The sequence below is a fragment of the Sporobolomyces koalae genome (assembly GCF_050403365.1).
Source record: "Sporobolomyces koalae JCM15063 DNA, S_koalae_JCM15063T_v1_ctg2, whole genome shotgun sequence".
Taxonomy (NCBI): Eukaryota; Fungi; Basidiomycota; class Microbotryomycetes; order Sporidiobolales; family Sporidiobolaceae; genus Sporobolomyces; species Sporobolomyces koalae.
Genome location: NW_027481769.1, coordinates 71 through 22,534, shown reverse-complemented (window position 1 = coordinate 22,534; position 22,464 = coordinate 71). Strand labels below are relative to the sequence as shown.

The following is a 22,464-nucleotide window of genomic DNA, read 5'->3' as shown; positions in this document are numbered from 1 at the left end:
CACGGCGCGGCGTGCAAAGTGCTGTGCGCTGACGAAACTTTCCGAAAGCGGCAGCCGAAAATGTGATCGGTGTTTCACCAGCTGAAACACCTCCTCGCCAGCCTTCTCTGCCCTTGCTCGCCAAGTTCGCTTTAGGGGAAAGTATGACGGCTGCAAGTTCCAGATCGTTTATTCTTCTTTCTCGGGACGGGCGTCGGCTTTGCAGTCCGCTGGCTTGATCTGTACTCTTCTCGTCGTCGTCGTCGCTGCTCCATCTGCCCTCGCTCTCAACCTGGATTGCACACTGTCTGCGTGTGACTGAAGCTGCAGGCCAGCTCGCGTCTGTCGACCTCGACTCTTCCGGTACAATTCGCCTTTGTTCGCGCGTTCCCAGTCATTCTCAACGCGACAGACAGCATGGCGACCATGTCAGCGAGGACCATCTCGCTTGCGGCCGTGTGCCTCCAGTCGACCGTACTCGCGATCGTGTGCGTTTGGCGAATTCTGTCGACGGTCACGTGCACGCTCCCGACTCACTCGTTGCTTCACTCCCTTTGCTCTCAGGTTGCATGTCTCGCAGGCAAACCTCAAACCAGGCCAGCATCAGTACAAGGCTTCGAGTGCAGTGCTCCTGACGGGTGAGGTCGAGACGAATCGAGAGAAGAGCGCGAATTCAGGCTGAACCCGACCATGCTCTCGCAGAACTCGGCAAACTGATCATCTCGGCACTGCTCGCATTGCGCGACACCCTCAAGGAACGTGCGACCCTCCTCGCACCCCGGCATCCTCTCCCGACTCGAGAACTGTACATGACGAGTTCGGAAGAAGACCTCCTCTCGCCAGATCCGATCACTCCGCCTCGCTCAATCTCGGAAGGGCACCGACCTGCGCCCACTACGAGACCCGACGCGCATCTCCGTCGCAGGAGTTCCGCGAACCTACAACAGACTCTCCAAGTTACGCTCGACATGGACGGTACTGGATCTGCATCGACCCCGCCCAAGAAGCTGCCCGAATTCAAAACGCTCGCCTCGTTCCAGTGGCCGCACAAGCCAATCTCGCCCCGCCTGACCGAGAAGCTGAGAAAGTACGCCAGGGAGATGGAAGACGAGAAGGAATTGGCCGAACCTCTTGTGAGAAAGATCCTCGACGACCCCAACATGTGGGTCCGACGGAGACGCATGGGAATCCTCAGGATGTTGTCCGAAGACATTTTCGGGTCGGACTGGTTCAAGATGTGTGTCCCGGCAGTGCTCTTTGCCCTTCAAAATAACTTGATGTGAGAAAACTCGATCCATCGTCTCGAACTCGAGTGCCAGAAAAAGACTCACTCGTAGCTCGTGCACTATTCCAGCTACATCGCCGCCCGCAACCTCTCGGTGCCAGTCTTCCAAATTACGTTTCAGCTCAAGGTGCGTTCAATCACTCGCGTTGCAAGAAACTTTTGGCTGACAAGTCCGGAAATCTAGACTTTGATTACCGCGCTCTGTGCAGTCCTCATCCTCGGAAGACGGCTCGCGCTCGTTCAATGGATCTCGCTTGCGACGCTCGGACTCGGAGTCGCCGCGATGCAACTCGGTGCGATCTATGCCAAAGCGAACGACTCGCATGGACACGGCGACCACCCGGCTACAAGCGCAGAGTCGATGAATTACCTCACGGGCGTTTCGGCGGTCGTCGTCTCGTGCTTCTCGAGCGCGATCGCTGCGACCTACTTTGAACTCGTGATCAAGCGTCGACCGGCCGTGCCTGCCGTCGAGGAGGTCATGCTCGTCGCGCCCCCGCAACTGAAACCCGTGTCACTCTGGATTCGCAACATCCAGTTGTCGCTGTTCAGCTCAGTGTTTGGACTGTTGGTCGTCCTGTTCCAGGCGAACGACGTGCACTTTTGGGGCATGGGAGGACTCTCGCTCGACTTTCACGGTCTTCACGACCCCCTTGATCACTGGTACGATCCCGTGTTGAGAGCCGGACACGGATTTTTTGAGGGTTTCACTCCCTTGGCTTGGGTCGTCATCCTGTTGCAAACGGTCGGTGGACTCTTGATCGGTGAGCCCCGAAATCTTCTCCAGCCTCTGTCTCATGTTACTGAAACAACCGAGCCTACAGCTCTCGCACTCAAGCATGCCGACAATGTGTCGAAGAGCTTGTCGCTCTCTGTCTCGATCGTGCTCACTTTCATCATTTCGGTCTTCCTCTTCGACTTCAAGATTACGGTCCCGTCGGCAATTGGCGGTCTTGCAGTCGTCTTGTCGACAGTCTTGTTCGAGTCTGCTCCGCGTCAAACGAAAGATGCTTCTCGTGCGAAACCGAATGGACAACACTACCGACTCAAAGGCAAACCGCTCTTGCGAAGGTGGCACTTGCTCGTCGGAGTCGTACTCGTGACCATCTGCGGTTCGATCGCGTTCCCAACTCGTCACTTTTCGATCACGACTGCCGCCATGAAGCTCATCTCGTCGTCGCAAGAGAAACTCGCAGTGCATCGCTCGAGCACGTTACTTCGAGGTCGACCGACCGTGGCCATCACTCACATTGAACCGATCAATTCAAGGCTGATGCAAGGTGCTGGACCGACTGAATGTGCATGGGGAGTTTCGCCGAAACGAGACTCGACAAGATCGGCGTACGGAGCTCTGCTCGAAACTTCGAAACCCAATTACCCCTACTACGTGACCAACACGGATCAGTACGCTTTGGACGACATCCTCACGACTCGCTTCCTCTCGTACTCGAACCTGGTCCCGCTCCTCTCGACTCCTTCTCCCGATTTCATCTTCCTACCCGTCTTGTCCCAAATCTGGTCAAATCCGTGGTCGTGCAACTCGCCGGTACTCGCAGACGGGATCGAACAAACTACGCGATTCCTTCGCGAGCTCGTGCAAATTGTCGGCAAGACCAACTATCCTCGCATCGTTCTACCGATCGCGACCATCCGGAGCAACTTGGAAAAGGGCGTTCTCACTCCCGAGTTCATGAAGGAGATCCGCGAGTCGGTCGTCGTGGTTTCGATTGAGAACGCTCCGAAAACTTACGAGGAAGGTATGAAGTACCTCATCGACGTTCCTTGTGAGTTTTTTCTTCTACCGTGTCTTGAGGAAGCGGGATCGTATTGGAAACTGACCTGTTTTTGGAACGAGTTTCTAGATCCCACCGCTTTTCACCTCTCGCCTTCGGTCAAGGGCCCCAAACCTACGGTCGGGAGCTACTTTTTCAACAACGACCGTCCCTATCTGTATGCTCTCTCATTTCCCTCTTGAAGAAGGTTCGGAATTGACCATTTCTCGGGTATTCACAGCCTTCACTACGCCGCCGCTGCCAGTCACCCATGGGGACTTCCAGCGTCAGACCCTTTCAACGGTTTCGCGCTGCGCGCCAAACTACGACAAGAGTTTGAAACGTTCTCCACGACTCCAGGCAATTCAACTTCACGGATCCTGTTTGACGACATTTCCAACTCGGTCGATGGGGCGCAACAACTCGACGTGTTCCACTCGCACATGGAACAATCCGTGTTCTGTCCTATGCCTGCAGGCGATTCTCCAACTCGACGTGCGTTCTACGAAGCACTCTTGCTAGGATGTATCCCGGTCTTGTTTCGAGAACGTTCGTACGGTCGATTGTTCCCGTCTTCTCCCGACATCAACGACTTGTCGAAATACACCGTCTTGATCGAAGAAAACGACGTCATCAACTCGATTGGACTCTCGGTCGTCGAACGACTCGAACGGATCCCTGCGAGCAAAGTTCGCAAGATGCAAGAACACATTCGCAAAATCACTCCTCAATTGCAATGGTCTTACCCTGATCAAGACCTACACCTCGACTCGTCCCTCTCATCGTCCTCGTCCAACAGTCAGACGGGTCAAGCGACGTTTGAACTGCAAAAGGAGATCGAGAGGGAGGAAAAGAATCCTCCGATTTCAGACGCGTTCGAAACGTTGTTGAAAGAACTCGACAGGATCAAGAATGGAGATTGGGTTGCAGGACAAGCTAGGGACAATCGCAAAGGGATGAAAAAGTTTGGAGCAGCAGCAGCAGCTCGAACTCGCAAATGATGAACGGGCCGACATACCCAGTGCGGCTTTACCGGATTTGAAACCGTTCTCGATCACTCAATGTAGCATATACTCGCTTTCTTTGGTACATACCCTTCTCGGTGGAATCTGTTGTAGCACCTTTTTTTAGATGTATCGTTTACCCTCTCCTTTGCAATTTTTCGATACTCTTGTCATCCCCCCATTCCGAGTATTGCGAGACGAGTACAAGGTTTGGTCACTTGGTGCAGACAGTCCAGGAAATGCAGGAGATTATTTCGAAGGACAGGACTTCGAGTGCGCAGCAAACATAAAGGAAGCGGTTTGTGCGCATCGATAACGAGAAATCGCGATCGATCTCGTGGTTGCGCCTCTTCCTCCTTCTTCAAGCTCGCTTTCGCCATTCTCTCGATACGCTGATACTCCGTGGTGAGTGGAATGCCCGCTGTTGATGATGCAATCGCCGAGATACTGTCGTGTCGTTATACCGTCGGCCTTACTTATAATGTCGAAACGCGCTTCTGCAGATGATCATCGAGCACTCTCAGACGGTCATCCTGCCACAGCAGGGCTATCACTACATTAAAGGAGCCCATACCGCTGCATCAGTGGCAATCAGTTGCACTCAACTCAGTGCCTGGAACTTTTCTCTAGGTTTCGATTGAAACGGAATTAGCTATGCTCTGACCTGGCACGCGCGCGCAAAAGGTATCAACGCCAAGCCTCTCCATGTCAAGAAGGGGTCGATAGTGATCTCCCCCACCTACAATGGCTCTGGCGAAAACCACCCAATCTGGACAATCAACCTGGAAAATTGCGCATTTCCCTTTTCCCCGAGAGGCACCTTGTTCGGTCCTCACACGCAGTTCAAAGACCAGAGCGCTCAAGTCGAGATACACTTGGAAGTAGGGCAAGCGAAGGGTCCTGTTGCTGGACTTGTCGCGGGTACGTTATCCAGGATTTACTGTGTTGCTGGTCTGACATACGTACATCCTTCTCCATGTAGCATCCCTGAGTGACCATCAGCCGTAGGACGTCTGTTTCAGTTTCCCCAGGTCGTCGAAGCGGATCTGGGCCAGCTCGAAAGTTCTCACAAAGGCCTCGCCGTACTTTCGCTCATTGCTCTCGTCCGACTTTGCCGAAGGATCGGGATCCACAATGATGGCTCAAACCTGCGATGCACTTCCTCCGTACACTTTCGATGATTCGGATGCGGAGGACGATGGCAAAGCCGAGGAGAACACTGCCAAGAAGACGAACAGCCCCGTCCCTTCCGGCGTCAAGGTGGTCAACGTGACGGACACCGCCCATTCAACGTACTTTGCAGTCTTGATCTGGGTTTCAACACAAACGATCGAATTTGCTCCGATTCGCTCAGCCTTTTATTTAGAAACCGAGAACTTCGACGATGCTCAAGCCCGAGCTGCAAGAATTGCGGCTGTCAAGGCCCGACGCAACGACCCCCAAACAGAGGAGTTCACGGTCGCTTCTCCTCGCTCCGTGTATCGCCTCGCTCATCTCCTCGAGCTACATGATCTCGCCAAGCTTGCATTGGAGGACTACGCACACCAACTTACGACATCGGGAGCGCTTTACGAGCTCTTCTCTGATATTTCGTACTCGTATCCCGACGTCCAAGAGCTATTAATGGATGACGTGGTCAAGAAATGGGCAGAGATCAAGGAGACAGCGTCGTGGGCGGTGATTCAGGCTAGAGCAGAAAGCGAAGATGCACCTCGAGATTTCGGGATCGTGGCGTTCAAGTTGGCGGAACGCTTGTCAAAGTGAGCTTGAGGAACTGTAGATGTCTGCATTTGGTTCGTGAGATGGACACACCAGAGATTGCATTCGGTACGCGAGATGCTCATATCAGAGGCTCGGAAACAGTCCGAGCGGATCTTGATGCTGTAAGAAAGGTGTTTTCCTTACCACACTTGTCCCCTTTATATGTCTCTTTCTGATGAATCAATCTCATCGATTGATTCGTTCTGTACTTTTGTCAGTTGCTGTTTAGATGAAGGGTGCCACGTTACAGATGCATGGGAAGGAAACAATCGAGACTGTCTGCCAGTTGGGCAGTGATGTGGGAAGACGTCAAAGACATTGCACAGGAACTCGTATTACAACAAACAAGTGAAGAGCGATACGATGCAGAATCAAGGAGAGCGAGAAAGGTGACGAAGTCTTGTTTCAACCCTCGAGGATTTTAGGCTTGTTCCTGCCCATCAGACGATTCACAATCTTGCTCTTCCTGCTTCCTGATTGCGGTTGAGAACCTTGACGAGATTGAAACTCTTTCGTTCGTTGTTGTTGAGCTCTTTCGAGTTTCTTTTGTTGCACTTGAGCGATCAAGTCTGATGTCGGTTCTCCTCCTCCTGTTGGACCCTTCGCGATCGGACTCGGTCTCGATTCGAACGGGTTGAAATTCGACGTCGCGGTCGAAAGTTTTGGAGAAGAAGGTACAGATTTCGTCACAATCTGAGGTGGTTGAGGTCCATTCCCATTCGCTTTCACCTTCTTTCCAACTGGAGATTCGTTGTCCCTCTTGACGATTTGACCCGTCGTCATCGAACCAACACTGTCACGTTTCCTCTTCTTGCCTGCTCCTTCTGTAGTCGTTCCCGCGAGGATCTCTTTCAATTGGTCCCCTTTCTCGCGCACGTAGAACAGACAGTACGCGTTCTTTTGGGTCAACGCGCTCGAACTTTGAACAGGTGACACCATGTCGTCGTTCATGTCGTACCATTTCGAGCCTGCTCCCGATTGAACGAGTGCGGTGTAGTGACCCGAGTGAGGTCCCGATCCGGAATGGAGCACCATCGCGTACAATTTGTAAGATGGCGATTGATTCGACTAAGTTTTGGAGAGACACCCGCGGACCGTCAGCATAAAAATCGATGCGAGCTCGAATTGGGAAAAGACGTACATCGGTCATGTATCCTCGCAAGTTGAGCGTTTCAGGGTACTTGATGAACCCTCCGACTTTGCGACCGGTCGGAGTGAACCGTTTCAGGTGAATGGTGAGGACTAGAGGTGCCTTTTCGATCAAAAACTGTTTCTCGGCATTGACGAGTTTTTGACATCTGGAAAATATATCTCGAAATGGGTCAGAAATAGTAGAAAGAGGAGAAACTGGAGAATGTTGGGGGAAGACGAGGAATATGGAAGAAAGACTGACTTTTCACATTTGTATCGGTTCTGTCCTTTGAGGTGATCAATCTTGACCAAGTTGTCCAACCCTTCCTTCACGCTCGAAGCTCGGTTCCCTAGATCGAGCGAGAGATCCAACATGGCATCGCGAGTGTCTGAGTTGTGACCGCACGAAGTACAGTGTACTCGAGACCGCAACACTCCTCCGAACAGCTGATGAATAGGGTTTTGATTCTTTTGCTCAACCGTCAATTTTCTGCAAGATCGAAAATGGTTAAGAGCCGCAAGGGGAGACACTGGAAACGATGAGCAATGGTTCGACTGACGGCGATTTGCCATGAAGCGAAGCGAGTTGCATGCCATCAATCACGAATCGAAGAAACTCGTGACTGTCTTCCTGTCGACCGAACCTCAAGTGTTTCGCAATCTGTTTCAGGTTCTTGACGACGATCCCCGGGGCGTAACTCCGTTTCTTGTTTTGGGACGCGAACGATTGTTTGACGAGATGCTTCATCGCGCACGTCATGCAAAATCCCTTCTTTGACATCATCCCACCTGCCAAACACCAAAAGCTTAAGTTTTCAGGTAGAAAGAGAGAGAGAACGAGGGAAGGACGGACATTTGTCAGGGTTCGGATGACTCGCCGGACCTGACGATTCGAGGTATCGCACGAGTGGAGGGGTGTGCAGCAGACACTGCAAGGCCGAGTTGAGGAAGCAAGTGTTGCCAACGTTCTGCAATCCCGATCCGACTGGGTACGGGCGAGCCCATGCCGGGGAAGGGTCGATCGGAGGGAACAGCAGCGATTTCGTCGATGCAGACGCAGGTGCGTGGGTTGAAGTTGATGCTTCGGCTTGAGATTGACCCTTGGTCGCGGATGCGTTTTGAGCGGGAGAAACGCCCTGGATCCGGAGAAGAGAGTCAGTTTCGAGGCGGTGCAAAAAAAAAGGAAGCGAGCAGGGGGTAGCAAAAAAAACAAGGACGGGCGACAGAGCGAGAAGCCGTCGTCGGAGACGGGTAGAGCCAACAGGGACGGGATACTGAAACTCACCTTGTGATTGATGGGCTGGTACGGAATGTCTTCGTCCTTGTGTGCGAGCCTGGGTTTGGTGAATTGCACGGGATGTTCGAGCAGGCTCGCGAGCGTGAGCGCTTTCGTGCCTGCGAGTGCCGAATAATCGCCTGCTCCAGCTGTGGCACCGGATGCGCTCGTCGCAGCGGTCAAATCCTGGCTGGTTGATGCATGGGACAGGTGATGCAGTGTGTGCGGTGCGGCCGGTCGGTGAGCGACTGAAGTCATCCTCCCTAATGTTCGTACCGACACGAGGCGGAATGACAGTTTTCGACGAGCTGTGCAGGAAGCTGGCCGATCCGAGTCGTTCCGAGGAGGCGCCGCGAGTTTGGGTTGAAATGATGCTACTCGAGGCGAGCGGTGAATGAATTGATTACAATTACCTCACAATCAAGAGAATTGTAAAGGTATGTGAATATAATCCATCCCGGGCCGCCTCTACTCTTCGCAATACGCGTCCAGGCATGTCGGTGTACCAAGGCAGACCCTCTGTAATCCTGACAGGTAATTCTCGACTCGTGTTCGTGTTTGAGCAGCGTATCGCGAGTGTCCGTTGAGCGCGTCATTCCTTGTTTGCGGTGTAGGTGGTAGCAAAGGGCTCGGACTCGCAACCCTGTGGGTCCCTTCACTCTGTCTGGTCTCAAGAGCCGTGAGCAACTGACCCTCTTGATTGCGGTACAGCCAGATCCTGCTCGAACACAACTACAATGTCCTGTCCCTCTCCCGGTCAACTCCACCCGAGCTCGAAGCTCTCGCATCGACCTATCCAGGAGCACTGATCATCTCGAAAGGTGACGTCTCGCGCGACGACGACAACAAGCAAGCAGTCGAGATGGCTCTGCAATCGTTCGGTCGCTTGGACGCCATCATCCGTGCGAATTCTCTCTTCTTGCTCTCACACTCCCCGACTTGGACATGTCACTGATTCAGACCGTCTCTCTAGTCAATGCGGGGACTCTGCATCCCCTTGGATCGACGAGTTCGTTTGTCGGACCAGACAAACTCGCTGAATACAAATCGTTGTTCGACATCAATTTCTTCTCGCTCGTCTCGATCGTCGGACACGCTTTACCTCACCTCGCTTCGACTGAAGGCAAATCGTTAGACCCGGACGCCGAGGCTCACGGCCGGATCATCATGGTGTCTTCGGGAGCTGCGACCGGAGGAGTTCAGAGTTGGGGTCCGTACTCGGCTTCGAAAGCGGCCCTCAACTCGCTCGTGAGGACCCTCGGGAACGAACAAGACAAAGTCGTCTCGGTCGCGGTCAGACCTGGAGTCGTCGAAACCGAGATGCAAGAAATCATTCGCGAGAAAGGTAACGAATTGTTTGCGCATTTCTGTTTTCTCGATCATTCTGACTTTCGCACAATGTGATTCTCGATCTGGTTCAGGTGGTCAGTACATGAAGCCGAGTGAACACGATCGATTCACAGGGTTGCATGCGAGAGGAGAGGTACGTCAAAAGCTTCAACTATTTCTCTCCCTTTCACTCTTTCCCACAATCAACAAGTGTTCCTGACGTGTCGAGGGGTATTGGAGAAACAGCTGTTGCCGCCTTCGAAACCTGGGTTGGCCCTCGCTTCGCTCGCGATTCGCGCGCAGAAAGAGCTCAGTGGCGAGTTTGTCAACTGGGACGACGAGCGCGTTCAGCGAGCGTATCTCGCGAAAGCTGGGGACGACAAGTGAGGCGATCTCGAGTGCAAAAAAGTACTGTACATGCAAAAATAGCAGTCGAAAGACGTTGATTAGACTCTATTCGAGGGGAGAACACGCCTGTTTCTGATTCCAGCAGTATAGAGCAAAGAATCAGATAGACAGAACAAGCTGCTACAGAGGAGCGAGAGAGGAATCATGGAATCCAGATGCGCGCGGCGGTCGGCAGCGCGCTCGCCGGCTGATCTGGGGGGCGTCTCATCTTTCACGACTCGTCTTTCTCAAGTCGAGCGATTCAAGCAGTCCCCCAGCTCACCGCCTTCTCGACACGCCGACTCCAGCAAGGCTTGCTTTCGGCTCGAATCGAGTACACTAGCGCAGCTCGTGTTTCGGTTCACCCACTTGGACCCAGCCCTAGATCAATCCGGCTCTCCAGCTCGTCGACTTTGTCCACCCTAGCGCACACGAGTTTTGAGTCTTGCCTACCATGTCGGGCATCATGACTCCGATCACGGGGGAGAACAAGAAACGGACTTGTTATTTCTTCGACTCGGGTCCGTCTCTCTCTCTCTAGACCCGTACACGTTACGAGCTTCTTCTAACTTGGCTGTGCGTGTGCTGCAGATATTGGAAACTACCGTCAGTACTGGAGTATTGACTCTTCAACACGGCACTTTGTTCATCTGACGAGTGTCATTGTCCATCACAGATTACGGTCCTTCTCACTACATGAAGCCTCATCGAATTCGAATGACTCACTCACTCGTCATGAACTATGGCCTGTACAAGAAGATGGAAATCTTTGTCAGTTTGGTTTTTCTCTACACTACCTCTCTCTCTCTTCCCTCCCTACTTACTTTTCCCCTTTGGCCTTTATCTTTGTAACAGCGAGCGAAACCTGCTACAAGGAAAGAGATGGCACAGTTTCACACGGACGAGTATGTCGATTTCTTGTCCCGAGTCACTCCCGACCTCGTCGAACAAGCAGCCGAAGGCAACGGGGGCAACAAGACGGCAGGGTTGGCACGAGAGATGGGTCGGTTCAACGTAGGAGACGATTGTCCCGTGTTTGATGGACTGTTCGAGTACTGTTCAATCTCGGCAGGTGGATCCATGGGTGCGCTTTTCTTTTTTCTTCTTCTCTCCCTTTCCTCTGCATCGGAAATTACTCACACCAAGCGCGGATCGACAGAGGGAGCTGCTCGACTTTCGAGAGACAAATGTGACATTGCGATCAACTGGGCAGGGGGGTTGCATCACGCCAAGAAAGCCGAAGCTTCTGGATTCTGTTACATCAACGGTCAGTGATGAACCCTGATTGCCTCGGAAGCGATATTCTTGACTCTGACTGCCCTGGTTTTGCTTGAGAGATAGATATCGTATTGGGTATCCTCGAATTGTTGAGGTATCACCCACGAGTGCTGTACGTCGACATTGACGTGCACCATGGAGATGGAGTCGAAGAAGCGTTCTACACGACCGATCGAGTCATGACGTGTTCGTTTCACAAGTATGGAGAGTTCTTCCCGGGAACGGGAGACATCAAAGATATCGGGTTTGGCAAAGGTCGCAACTACTCGGTCAATTTCCCACTTCGGGATGGAATCACGGACGAGGCGTACAAGAGCGTGTTTGAACCTGTACGTCCCTTTTTCGGAATTCATTCGACTCTCTCTCTCGAGAAAGGGTTTTTTTTTTTTGGTCGGGATGTAGATTGTTGACCGCAAGTCCTCTCTTTTGGGTTCTGTCGACAGGTCATTCAACAAATCATGGATTGGTACCGACCCTCGGCGGTCGTGTTGCAATGCGGTGGAGATTCGCTATCGGGAGACAGGTTGGGTACTCTCAACCTGTCCATGCGCGGTACGGAACAAAGATCTCCAAAATCTCGTAGTGCGATCGCAAAATACTCACGCGATTGGAAATACAGGACACGCCAACTGCGTGCAGTTCATCAAATCGTTCGGACTGCCACTTCTCGTCCTAGGAGGAGGAGGGTACACGATCAGGAATGTTGCACGTACCTGGGCGTTCGAGACGGGTCTCGCTGCCGGAATGGAATTGGGAGCGAGTAAGGCCCGAAAACTCTCGAATCCTGATTCACGCTTACATCGATTACTGCATTTCCAGATATTCCGATGAACGAGTACTACGAGTACTTTGGTCCGACGTATCGATTAGACGTGCCACAATCGAACGCGGACGATCTCAACACGCGCGAGTACCTCGAAAAGATCAAGACCCAAGTGTTGGAGAACTTGAGGCAAACCGGTGGAGGACACGCGCCGAGTGTGCAAACGCAAGCGATCCCGAGAACGGCAATGGACGAAGATGACGACGACGAGGAAGACGAGAGGGATCCGAACGTTAGGAGACACCGTCAGTCCACCATGAATCTTGCCCCCCCTGTATGCAGCGACTGATTCATGCGTCACTACTATTTCCCTCGTGAAGAGCACGATTCGGACAAGCGTATTCAACGAGATGACGAGTACTCGGATTCGGAAGATGAAGGTGAACAAGGTCGCAAAGATCGTTCGATCTCGACCGGGAACGCACGGCGCTCGCTCTCTCCGAGAACAGGAGTCACTGAAGACAAGGCCGTCGTCCCTCCGGCTGACGGCGCTGCGAGCTCGGCGGCCACCTCGCAAGCACCGGTCGAGGCGGACGTTGCACCCTTGCCTACGAACGTCACGTGTGGTGCTGAGGAACCCCTCGCACCTCTCGAACCTCGCGTGCAAGCAGATCCTCTGAATACGGCAGCAGACACAGCGCAAGCGGTGGATACGGCTGTCGGAGTCCAAGTCGAGTCGGCACCGATCGAAGCGGCTCTGACCGACACTGCTCCTCAAGCCGAGATCGCAGCGGGAGAGATCGCAGAAGCTCCTGCTCCTCCTGCCGCCGCCTCTCCTCGCGATACGGACACGGCCATGCAGGACGTTGTTTCGGAAGTTGCTGAGATCAAGGATGTCGAAATGCCAGTTCAAGGTACGAGTGCCGACCGGATCACGGCTCAGCAGGAATAGGGTTCGATCACTTGCATAGTTCAAGGATTGCTTTTCGGTTGTAGTGCGAATTCCATCATCCTCCTGCAAATTCTGGAACACAGGGATCTGTCGAACATTTTTTCGAATTCAACGCAAAATTTTAAAAAGAGCTTGACCAAGTTGTCTGAAATAACGTCGTTTCGATGTGCGATCGAGAGACAGGGTTGTGATGAGTTGGAAAATGAGCTCAAGGGGAGCAGATGAAAGAGGCGAAAGAAATAAAGTCGAGAAACCTCCTCACCCCGTACTCGTGCCCAACCCGCCTCAGCTGTAGACTGCAAGCATGGGCAAAAAGACTCCCAAGAGTACTCCGCGCACGACCGCGATCAACCCGGCATCGATCGCGAGCGTGTTGACGAGTTTCAGTCCCTCAACTTCTTCTGCCTCGCCCTACTACGCCCACCTCCACTGCGCTCCCGACGCGCACACCCTCCGAGTGTACGAAGTCGAGTCTGGCAAGTGTGTCTCGCGATGGGCGAGCAATGGAGCGGGACAAGACGGTGCTGCGAACGATGAAGAACCAAGAGTGCGTTCGATGCAGTGGTGCTGGCTGCCCGTAACTTCGAATGCCTCGGCAACCGACGACTCGAACCTCGTCAACGGTACGGCTGAAAGCAAACGTGGCAAGAAACGAAGAAAGAGCGATGGAGGATCTGCTCAAGTCGATTCTCCTGTCAAACCGGCATCGTCGTCTTCGGTAGAGCCTAAACTTGCGATCGCCCTCGGACTCGAGAACGGCTCTGTGCTGCTGTGGGACCCTCGAGGAGTTGCGCAAGCGCGAACGCTCCACCACGCGACTTCGACTTCTCCCGTAACGGCTCTTGCTTCGCCGGTTTCCGCCTCGTACGCCCAAGACGGACACCTCTGGAGTGCACACGAGGATGGTGCAGTACGACTCTGGGATCTCGCATCGGCCAATTTGGTCGGGAAGGTGAACGGCCTCACGGAGGAGAAACGGTGGGACGATCTGCTCGTGCGCTACGAGTCGTCCTCGCAGGCGCAGATCGTGCTCTCGCACCTCTCGTTGCATGTCTACACTGTTCAACTCGCTGGATCTGCACCAGCAAAGAAGGACAAACTCCGGGAACTCAAGGCTACGGAAATCGGACGTTGCACTGGACATGTCGAACCGGCTCGGATTCGATGGACTGGAGCTGCTTCGTCCACAGTTGCGAGCGAAGTCGATACTCTCTCCTTCCTCTCTTTCACTTCGTCGGATCGATTCGTGCAAATCTGGTCAATCCCAGCAAAGTCTTCGTCTTCGCCTGCGAATGGCGCCCTCGTCGCTCGCCTCGCTCTCGACAGCGGTGTCTCGTCCGCCTCCCTTTCTCCGCTCTCGTTTTCCTCTTCCACCGCGTCCGACTCGCAAACTCTCGCTGCGATCGACACCATCACCGGCTCCGTCTCGCTCACGAACTTGCCCCTCGTGTTCCCATCCGCCTCTCCCGCCAAGAAGGGCAAGAAGAACGCTTCGACCGTTGTCGCGCTCGAAGTTTCGACCGAAATCAGCTCGTCGGCCCAATCATCCGCTGCGGGAGTGGCAGAGGTTGCATTCCGGGAAGGATTGGAAGGATCTGCGATCGTCTGTCGAGGTGGAGTCAAGCCCGTGTTTGAGGTTGTCGTGAGTTTGCCCGACGACTCGGTTGCCTTCTTTTCTCTTTTGGCTCATAGATCGCATGGGCACAGGCTTTCCGAGATGAAGACGGCATTGCGATCAAAAAGGTCGAGCTGTCTCGATCTGCTAATGGAAGTCTCCTTGTCGGAGCTGCTGCGGATGCATCGTCGAGCGTTGTGAGTCAATAGACCCGCGGGCGTTGCGAAACAAGTTTCCCGAAACTGATGATGGAATTCGTCGCGCGCAACTTAGCCTCAACCGGCTCGATACTCTGAGCATTCGACCTCGGCCGTTGCTGCGACTTCGGGTGTTCCAGATGCCGCTGCGGTGGACTCGGACGCCGAGGAGGAAGCGATCAATGCTGGAGAACTCGATGTCGACATGGCCGAACCTACGCTCGCGGATCGACTCAAGGCGCTCAACGTGTCGCAGAAGAAGGAACGCAGAAAAGCTGCCCTCGCAGCCAAAAAGGCGTCGGTTGGAGCTGACGATGTTGAGGTTGCTTCCGAATCGTCAGGATCGGAAGATGTCGAAGACTCTGACGAAGACGAGGATGACGACGAGGTTTCGAGTGTACCCGCTACAACACTCACGACGACGCTCGTTCAAGCTCTGCACTCGTCCGACGCTCCTCTCCTCGAATCGTGTCTCACTCACTCGAACCCGGTCCTCGTGCGGTCGACTGTCAAACGTTTGCCTTCGGGTTCTTTGGTTCTCGGTCTCCTCGAAGCTCTCGTCGAACGATTAGGCAAAGAGAAGCGAGGCAAGGAAGGTATGGCAAGTGTCAAGAGGGCTCGAGCTCTCGTCGTCTGGTTGCGCGAGACCTTGATCGTGCACGTTGGATTCTTGGTCACCGTGAGTTTTTTTTTTTCCTCTGGAATTTTGCCCGGTCGCCGCTTGTTCCGCTCTTACCGCAAGATACTGATTTCATCTCGCTCGTAACGCAGATTCCTTCCCTCGTGAACCGCCTCGCGTCGCTGCATGCGTCGCTCACGCAACGACTCGCCCTCCAACCTGCACTCCTCGCACTGAACGGTCGACTCGAACTCGTCATGTCGCAAATCGACATGAGACAAGACCGACCGACCGCATCTGCGCAATTGCCCGCCAACGGTGGCAAGAGGACTTCGTCGAAAGCGAAACGATACGTCGAGGGCGAGAGCGATGATGAGGACGATGGTGAGATCGAAGATGTCGTACTCGGTCCTCGAGGTGGAGACGAATTTGACGACGACGAGGATGAAGATGAGGACGACGACGAAGACGTTGATAGTGCATTCGAGGACGAGGAAGATGGCGCAGGAAGTGCGAAACCGAGGCGGAAGGCGAGTCACTCTCTCTTATCCTCTCAACTGCCCCCCAAATCTGGTGCTAACCTTTGTCGTGCTGTACAGGTCAACGGTGTTTCGTCTTTGCTCGACCTCGAGGCCTCTGAGGACGAAGAGTTTGATGACGACGAGGTCGACGAGGAGGATTTCGAAGGTATCGACGAAGACGATTTGGAAGAAGATGGAGACGAGAGCGACTAGATCCCTTTTGCCCTTAGAAGTGTCGACGCCTGTTGGCTCTTTTTCCCTACTTGTATCATCCGGCACTGCTGCATGTATTGTAATCCATTCTCATGCAGAAACGGATTGATCTTGAACCTCTCCTAGCGCCTCGACAATTCTTCTTGAGAGCTTGACGCTTCACGAGTCGATGCAGATGGAAAGTTGGAATAGATACGAGTCGCTCAGAAGGGTGCAAGAGGAGTTGTAGAGGGAGAAACACAAGAAAACATGGTCCGTGCTTCGGCATTCTTTTTGACACTGGCACGGCATTGAGAAATCGAACCCGAGAAAAGTTTCTGGCGAAAGGAACCCAAAAACGGTCGATCCTTTCCTGCACGGCTCACCTCACCGCTCTTTCCCTACCAAGGTGAGCATCCCAAGATGATCTAGGCTACACGATTGGAGCGTGTTGCACGCAGCTGAGCGAGACTGTTGATGGAGGACCAGGCTCTCTCGAACTTCTTTCCACTCGATTCGAACCATCGCAAACCATGTCATTCGGAGGTCCAGGTTCAGCATTCAGCTTTGCAGCTCCCCCTCGTCCTGCGCGCAGGACGGGCAGCTACTCGGGATCGGTAGGCAGCACGGGTGTGAACGGCAACGGCGGCAACTCTTCCTCCTCGACTGCGACCTCGCCTTCCACTTTGAACGGTCCTGCTCCAGTCAACCCACCGGCGAACCCTTCTCACGGATCGTGGTCCAACTCGGCTACCGCTTCTCCACGTCAACGTGAAGACAGCAACCCGAGTTCGAATGGAGACCTCGCACCTCGATCCTTCTCGTCGATCCTGTCGCCCTCGCTCGCTGCAAACGGTGCACATGCAAACGGAGAAGACGGCGTCTTGGGCGGGGCTGGCGGGTTCAGTGGAGGGAAAACGAAACCGTTCGTGTACTCGCGTGACTTCTTGTTGAGTCTCTACGACGACGACAAGGCAAAGAAGCGACCCCTCGAGTTGGCAGTACACGAAATGGCCACGCGTGATCTCTCGACGAGCGAAGCTTCCGAGTACAAGCCGTGGGCTTTGCAGGAATACCGCGAAGGCGAGAAAGACGTGAGTTTCTCGGTTTCCACAGAATCCTCTCGACCAGCGTGTTGTCACGCTGAACCTTGAAATCTCGGACCTCAGCTGTTCGCGACGACCATACACCCGGCAAACGCTCGTCCGTCGCGCATGAACCGCACCGATTCTTCCCTCTCGAATTCAAACGGCGCGAACGGCACCCTCGACCTCTCGACCCTCGGCGCCCTTCCTCGTGATCGTGATCGCGCACTGGGATCGCCGAGCCTTCGCTCTCCGAGTATCCCGGGGGCAGAGGCAGGTCTCGGCAGAGAGCGTAGGACCCGCGAGAGGAGTACCGGGCCCGGTTCGATGGGAATCATGGGCGGAGTGCTCGGAGGAATTGCTCCCGTTGCGAGTCCCGTCTTGCGCAAGAAGGACGGCGAGGCGAGCAAGGAGGTCTGGCAAGGAGGCAGGTGGAGACGCGGACAGGCTCAAGAAACCGAGGAGTCGATCGAAAAGGTAAATCGCTGGCGGACTCTACTGCGAGACACTGTTTTGACTGATCTTTCCCATCCTGCGGCGGTGTAGCGTCCTTCTGCTTTCGGCTCGCGTCGTTTCCCTCTTCCTGAAGACGGCAAGGTCGAAGACAAGGAACATGATCGAGTTCCCGATGCTTGGGATCAAGACAAGCACGACTCGCAGAACAACGACCCGGCTCAGTTGAATGGATCGTCGCTCAACTCGCCCACCGGATCCCTGTCGGCCGAGGCAGATCTCACCGCGAGTGTTCTCGGCTCTCTCGCGCTCGACTCGGATCCCCTCGAGGATTCCCTCCTCTCGAACAAGCCCGTCTTCGCTTCGGGCACTTCGACCCCTGCTCGTGCCGCCCCTCCCCCCGGACTGTCCGCTCTCCCTCCTCCCGCCGAGGTCAACTGGCAATACCGCGACCCTTCGGGTCAGGTTCAAGGTCCGTTCTCGGCCACGATGATGCACGATTGGTATCGCCAACAATTCTTCCAGCCCGACCTGCGCGTGAAACGTACTTCGGACCTCGACTTTGAAACTCTTGCCGAATTGATTCGCCGTACCGGAGACAGCGAGAAGCCCTTCCTCGCGCCCAAACCATCGTACCTCGGCACCGCTCCCGGTTCTGCGTTCTCGTCCGCTCCTGGAACTCCCCAACTTTCATCGGCGTGGGGAGCTTCGCGCGCACAAACGCCTCTCGAGCAATTCACGGGTTCGATTGGACAGGCCCGCTTCGCCGGAGCGAATGGAGCTTCTGCTTCGTACTACGAACCGTTTGGCAGCAACGTTGCGAGTCCTTCGGTGCAGTCTCAGTCGATCCCTCAATTGCTCGGAGCTCGTGCCGTCAACACGCCTGGAGGAACCGCTCTCGACCCTTGGGGTTCTCCGGTCGTCGCGGCCGGCTCGCCCGCACTTCAACAATTGTTTGTGCAGCAGCAACTCCAGCAGCAGCAGCAACAACAGCAGCAGCAATACGCCACTCAATCTCCTCTGGTCCAACACGGCATTCCCTCGTCTGTCGATGTCCTTCGCCAGTTGCAACAGCAACACCAGCAGCAAGCGCAATCTCCCTCGTTCGCGCCTCAGTACGCGGGACACTTGCCTGGCGCCGATGTCTTTGGACGACCTTCGCCTCTCCAAGCTCCTTCGTACTTTGACCCTCGTCAACTCGCTCACGGTTCCCCTGCGCAACAACCCGCTCCTACTGCCTGGATCGGTCAGCAGGTTCCTCAGCAACCGCAGCAACTTCAGCAGCAGCAGCAGCAGCCTCAGCAATTCCAACAACAGCCGTGGTCGAATATCGGATCCCCTGCTCAACAGCCTGCGCAACCGGCTGCCACCCCGATCGGTCCTCCTGCTCCTGTTGCGGTCGAGACTGCGCCCGTCGAGACGAAAGAACCCGAAGTCCAGGCCGTCGAGACTGTCGTCGTCGAGTCCGTGCCCGAGAAGAAGGAACCTGAAGTACCTACCGTGGTTGAGGAAGTCACGGTTGTCGAGCCCGTCATCATCGAGCAACCCGTAGTCGCACCGACATCCGCCGCTGCCAAGAAGAGCGCCGCGAAGGAGGCCAAGGAGGCGAAAGCTGCTGCCGCTGCAGCCGCTGCAGCCGCCACCGCTGCGGCTGTCGCTCGCGAGGCATCCCCTGCTCCCGAACCGGAACAGTCACTCCCTGCTTCCCCTTCGGTGGCCCCGTCGGTTGAGTCTGATTCAACCAACGCCAAGGCCCCTGCAATCGCGCCCTGGGCCAAAGACGAGACGGTCTCGCCCGGAAGTGGATCCGGTGCAGCCGCTTCGCCTTCACTACGCGAGATTCAACAAGCTGAAGCACGTGAAGCCGACAAGCGCAAAGCTGCCCAACGCGTGCAAGCGGCTCAAGCGAACATTCAAGCTGCTCAGCGGGCTGCCGCAGCTGAAGCTGCGCTCGCGGCCGAACAACTCCCTTCGTCTGCCAACTGGGCGGCAGGACCCGCTCAAGTCCCGGCTGTCAAACCTTCCGCATCGGCTCCTTGGACGAAGCCTGCTACGCCCACCTCGACCAAGTCGACTGGCAAGACCTTGAAAGAGATTCAGGAGGAAGAGGAGCGCAGGAAGAAGGCACAAGTCGCAGCTCAGCAACAAACTCAATCAGGAGTTTCTTCGTTCGCGGGCAAAGGTTATGCCGCGACTGCCACGAAGGTAAAGTTTCGGTTGTTTTCTGGCTTCAGCTGACACGCAGAAGTACTGACTCGATTCTGCTACAGGGTAACCCTTCCGCTCCTTGGACTACGGTCGCTGTCAAGCCTGCTGTTGTCCACACTGCCGCTGCAACCAAGTCGATCATCCCGGGACTCCCCTCGGCAGGATCGGTCGTTGTGCAACCTTCCGCTCGTCCGGCTGTTCCCACAAGCACCGCGTCGTTCTCGTCCAAGACGTCTGCCACGCCGGTCGCTGTGCGTCCTTCGGCCGTCTCGACTCCTTCCGGTTCGGCTCTCGTAACGAAACCTTCGGTCATCCGCTCGATCAATGTCAACGGCGCTTCGTCTACCCCTTCGGCTCAAGTGTACGATGCCGAGAACCCTCCTCCGCCTTCCTCTGAATTCCTCGCTTGGATCCGCCAGGCTTTGAAAGGACTTCAGGTTCCCAGTACGTCTTGCATTTTCTCCCAACCTCTCGTCGGGTAGGATGTTGACCCGAGATGGTTGCCCTTTCTCTCGCCCACAGTGGAAGAGTTTATCCAAGTGCTGCTCTCGTTCCCTCTCGACGCTTCGTCGGACGTGCTCGAGATCATTTCGGATTCAGTGTATGCCAACTCGTCGACGCTCGACGGACGTCGCTTCGCGAACGACTATGCCGCTCGTCGCAAGAACGATGTCGCGGTACGATACCCGCAAATCTTTGCCAAAGGTAAAGTCGTCGCTTCGAGTAAAACTCCGGCGGTTTCGATGGCACAAGCTCTTGCGCAACCTCAGACGGGTAAACCTGCCGAGTGGAGTGTCAAGGTTTCGGGTGGAAAGAAGAAGAAGGGAAGCAAGTAAAGCAGTTGGTTGCAAGAACCCCCAAAAATTATATTGCTCGTGCGGCAAGCCCTACTCTACACACGTTGGTGCGGTTCATTTTGGACTTGGAGAGAAGAAAAAAAGCGAGACGAGCGCGATTTGAACTTGAAAGCGAGCGAGCGATCTCTCCCACCTCTCGCTTTTCCTCGTCACTTTCCCTTTGCAACATTCTCCGCACCTTGCCGGTTCTCGCCAACTCGAAACTTGACAGCGCGAGAATGGATCTCTCCAAGGGAGGTCTAGCTCAAAGTCCTCCCGTTGACACTCAAACCCCGGTTCGATTCGCGAATCGCAACCTCAGCAGTTTCATGTATCGCTCGATCCCACGAGCTGGACGTCGCTCGTTTGATCGTCTCCACATTGAATCGCAGAGCGAAGTCGAATTGAGCAAAGACCAAGAGAGCGAAGTTCAGTCTGTCCCGAGCAAACGACGTCGGTTCGAGTTCGATTCAAACTATCCGACCAGCAACGACGATGCGAAGAGGATGCGAGACGATCACGACTTTGGTCAAGACCCTGACGAAGGTCACGCCCAGATGTTGCCTCCTCGAGGTCGCTGCGGAGGCGCGAACCCTCATTCGCCTCTACCTCTCACTGTTGCAGCAAGCAAACATTTACAGGCAGCGATAAAGAAACTAGAAAACGATTGTTTCTCCGCAACGGATCCACCTGTTGCAAGTTCACCGATCGCGATGAACGAAGGTTCCGATGATGAAGACGAGGAGCAAGACTTGTCAGAATCGGTCACTACCGGGAGACGTTGGCATTCGAGCAAGATCGAAGACGAATCGGAAGACGATGAGAGCGTTCATGCTGAAGGGCAATCGTCACAGCTTGGACCTCGACTTGATCTAGACCTCGCAAGTTGTCCCTTTTGAGACCAGGTCAGATCCCTGGTCGTTGACTCTGTTGTACCTCTGTAGGTCGACGCTGCTCAGGCGGGCTTGTCAAAGAAACGTGAGAATCAAACCTCACAATCAATGTCACCGATCAACAACGACAACAACGACCTCGGTCGTACAGACTTGTCGACCTTCGAATCTCGACTCCACCTTGCGACCCATGTCACTCTGTCCGAATCTGAAAAGATGGATCCGATCCCGACTCTCTTTGCGGGCCAACATCCATACCTCGATCACGCCAAAGCTCTCGCTCGAGCGAAACGAAACGACAACATTGAGTCAAACGAGCAAGATCCCGCTGCATCCGACAAAAATGTGGAACAACTGGTAGAGATCTTTGCGAATCGGTCTCAAGAGTTTGTGAATCAATTCGACAAGATTGTTCAAACGAGTCGGGAGCTGTTTCAGTGCGCTTTTTCTCTCCCCTCGTTGTGCACTGAAAAATTGATCGACTGCTCTTGGACGTATGGACTGGAAACAGGAGGAGCCTCATTCGTCAGCAACAACTCGAATCAGAGCTTTCGAATCATTCGGGTCAACTCGAACTCGAGGACAAACAGTTGAAGGAAACGAAAGATCAGCTTGAACAGTGGACTCGTCAACTCGTCGTTCCTTCAGTAAACGAGTGAGCAAGTGCGAGAAAGAAGAAAAAGAACCCGAGTCTGAGGCAGGCCACGCATGATGAAAGGGGGTACGAAGAGTATTCCTGACTTTAATCAGAAAACACCGCTCGAGTTTGAATAGTTCTGTACGGTGGGGTCCCTGACAGCTGTGATTGCCAAGAAAGCAATGAATTTATTCAAAAACAGCTACGAGGTCAATTAGTGGCTTTCAAGAGCGAGAGGGGGGGGGGGGGGGGGGGCGGGAGCAAAAAAAAAAAAAAAAAAAAAAAAAAAAA

At 54.4% G+C, this 22,464-nt stretch overlaps 9 protein-coding genes across 9 annotated transcripts; 8 read left to right on the top strand and 1 right to left on the bottom strand.

The window, feature by feature from the left end:
• Window positions 1-396: 396 nt before the first annotated feature.
• Window positions 397-4,037, top strand: JCM15063_005492 (uncharacterized protein; the record flags this gene model as incomplete). The annotated part of the gene is made up of 8 exons (XM_076675713.1): window positions 397-467; window positions 544-617; window positions 682-1,258; window positions 1,334-1,391; window positions 1,449-2,028; window positions 2,089-3,048; window positions 3,127-3,214; window positions 3,278-4,037. 8 exons carry the CDS (start codon window positions 397-399, stop codon window positions 4,035-4,037), a joined length of 3,168 nt encoding a protein of 1,055 aa, XP_076536852.1.
• A 1,137-nt stretch (window positions 4,038-5,174) lies between these two features.
• Window positions 5,175-5,804, top strand: JCM15063_005491 (uncharacterized protein; the record flags this gene model as incomplete). The annotated part of the gene is made up of 1 exon (XM_076675712.1): window positions 5,175-5,804. The coding sequence occupies one exon, from the start codon at window positions 5,175-5,177 to the stop codon at window positions 5,802-5,804; it is 630 nt and encodes a 209-aa protein (XP_076536851.1).
• A 402-nt stretch (window positions 5,805-6,206) lies between these two features.
• JCM15063_005490 (uncharacterized protein) lies at window positions 6,207-8,466 on the bottom strand (the record flags this gene model as incomplete). Its single annotated transcript, XM_076675711.1, has 6 exons — window positions 6,207-6,869; window positions 6,943-7,099; window positions 7,195-7,422; window positions 7,493-7,721; window positions 7,786-8,068; window positions 8,218-8,466. 6 exons carry the CDS (start codon window positions 8,464-8,466, stop codon window positions 6,207-6,209), a joined length of 1,809 nt encoding a protein of 602 aa, XP_076536850.1.
• A 236-nt stretch (window positions 8,467-8,702) lies between these two features.
• Window positions 8,703-9,924, top strand: JCM15063_005489 (uncharacterized protein; the record flags this gene model as incomplete). Its single annotated transcript, XM_076675710.1, has 6 exons — window positions 8,703-8,742; window positions 8,823-8,853; window positions 8,920-9,110; window positions 9,182-9,553; window positions 9,630-9,691; window positions 9,784-9,924. 6 exons carry the CDS (start codon window positions 8,703-8,705, stop codon window positions 9,922-9,924), a joined length of 837 nt encoding a protein of 278 aa, XP_076536849.1.
• Window positions 9,925-10,378: 454 nt separating this feature from the next.
• RPD3 (histone deacetylase RPD3) lies at window positions 10,379-12,917 on the top strand (the record flags this gene model as incomplete). The annotated part of the gene is made up of 10 exons (XM_076675709.1): window positions 10,379-10,445; window positions 10,516-10,530; window positions 10,601-10,695; window positions 10,780-11,008; window positions 11,084-11,191; window positions 11,266-11,531; window positions 11,646-11,754; window positions 11,822-11,962; window positions 12,022-12,270; window positions 12,346-12,917. The coding sequence occupies 10 exons, from the start codon at window positions 10,379-10,381 to the stop codon at window positions 12,915-12,917; spliced, it is 1,851 nt and encodes a 616-aa protein (XP_076536848.1).
• Window positions 12,918-13,221: 304 nt separating this feature from the next.
• UTP5 (Utp5p) lies at window positions 13,222-16,082 on the top strand (the record flags this gene model as incomplete). The annotated part of the gene is made up of 5 exons (XM_076675708.1): window positions 13,222-14,559; window positions 14,625-14,729; window positions 14,806-15,408; window positions 15,501-15,878; window positions 15,948-16,082. 5 exons carry the CDS (start codon window positions 13,222-13,224, stop codon window positions 16,080-16,082), a joined length of 2,559 nt encoding a protein of 852 aa, XP_076536847.1.
• Window positions 16,083-16,594: 512 nt separating this feature from the next.
• JCM15063_005486 (GYF domain-containing protein) lies at window positions 16,595-20,643 on the top strand (the record flags this gene model as incomplete). The annotated part of the gene is made up of 5 exons (XM_076675707.1): window positions 16,595-17,155; window positions 17,231-17,623; window positions 17,693-19,804; window positions 19,870-20,251; window positions 20,330-20,643. The coding sequence occupies 5 exons, from the start codon at window positions 16,595-16,597 to the stop codon at window positions 20,641-20,643; spliced, it is 3,762 nt and encodes a 1,253-aa protein (XP_076536846.1).
• Window positions 20,644-20,882: 239 nt separating this feature from the next.
• JCM15063_005485 (uncharacterized protein) lies at window positions 20,883-21,542 on the top strand (the record flags this gene model as incomplete). The annotated part of the gene is made up of 1 exon (XM_076675706.1): window positions 20,883-21,542. The coding sequence occupies one exon, from the start codon at window positions 20,883-20,885 to the stop codon at window positions 21,540-21,542; it is 660 nt and encodes a 219-aa protein (XP_076536845.1).
• A 102-nt stretch (window positions 21,543-21,644) lies between these two features.
• Window positions 21,645-22,195, top strand: JCM15063_005484 (uncharacterized protein; the record flags this gene model as incomplete). The annotated part of the gene is made up of 2 exons (XM_076675705.1): window positions 21,645-21,973; window positions 22,048-22,195. The coding sequence occupies 2 exons, from the start codon at window positions 21,645-21,647 to the stop codon at window positions 22,193-22,195; spliced, it is 477 nt and encodes a 158-aa protein (XP_076536844.1).
• Window positions 22,196-22,464: the final 269 nt, after the last annotated feature.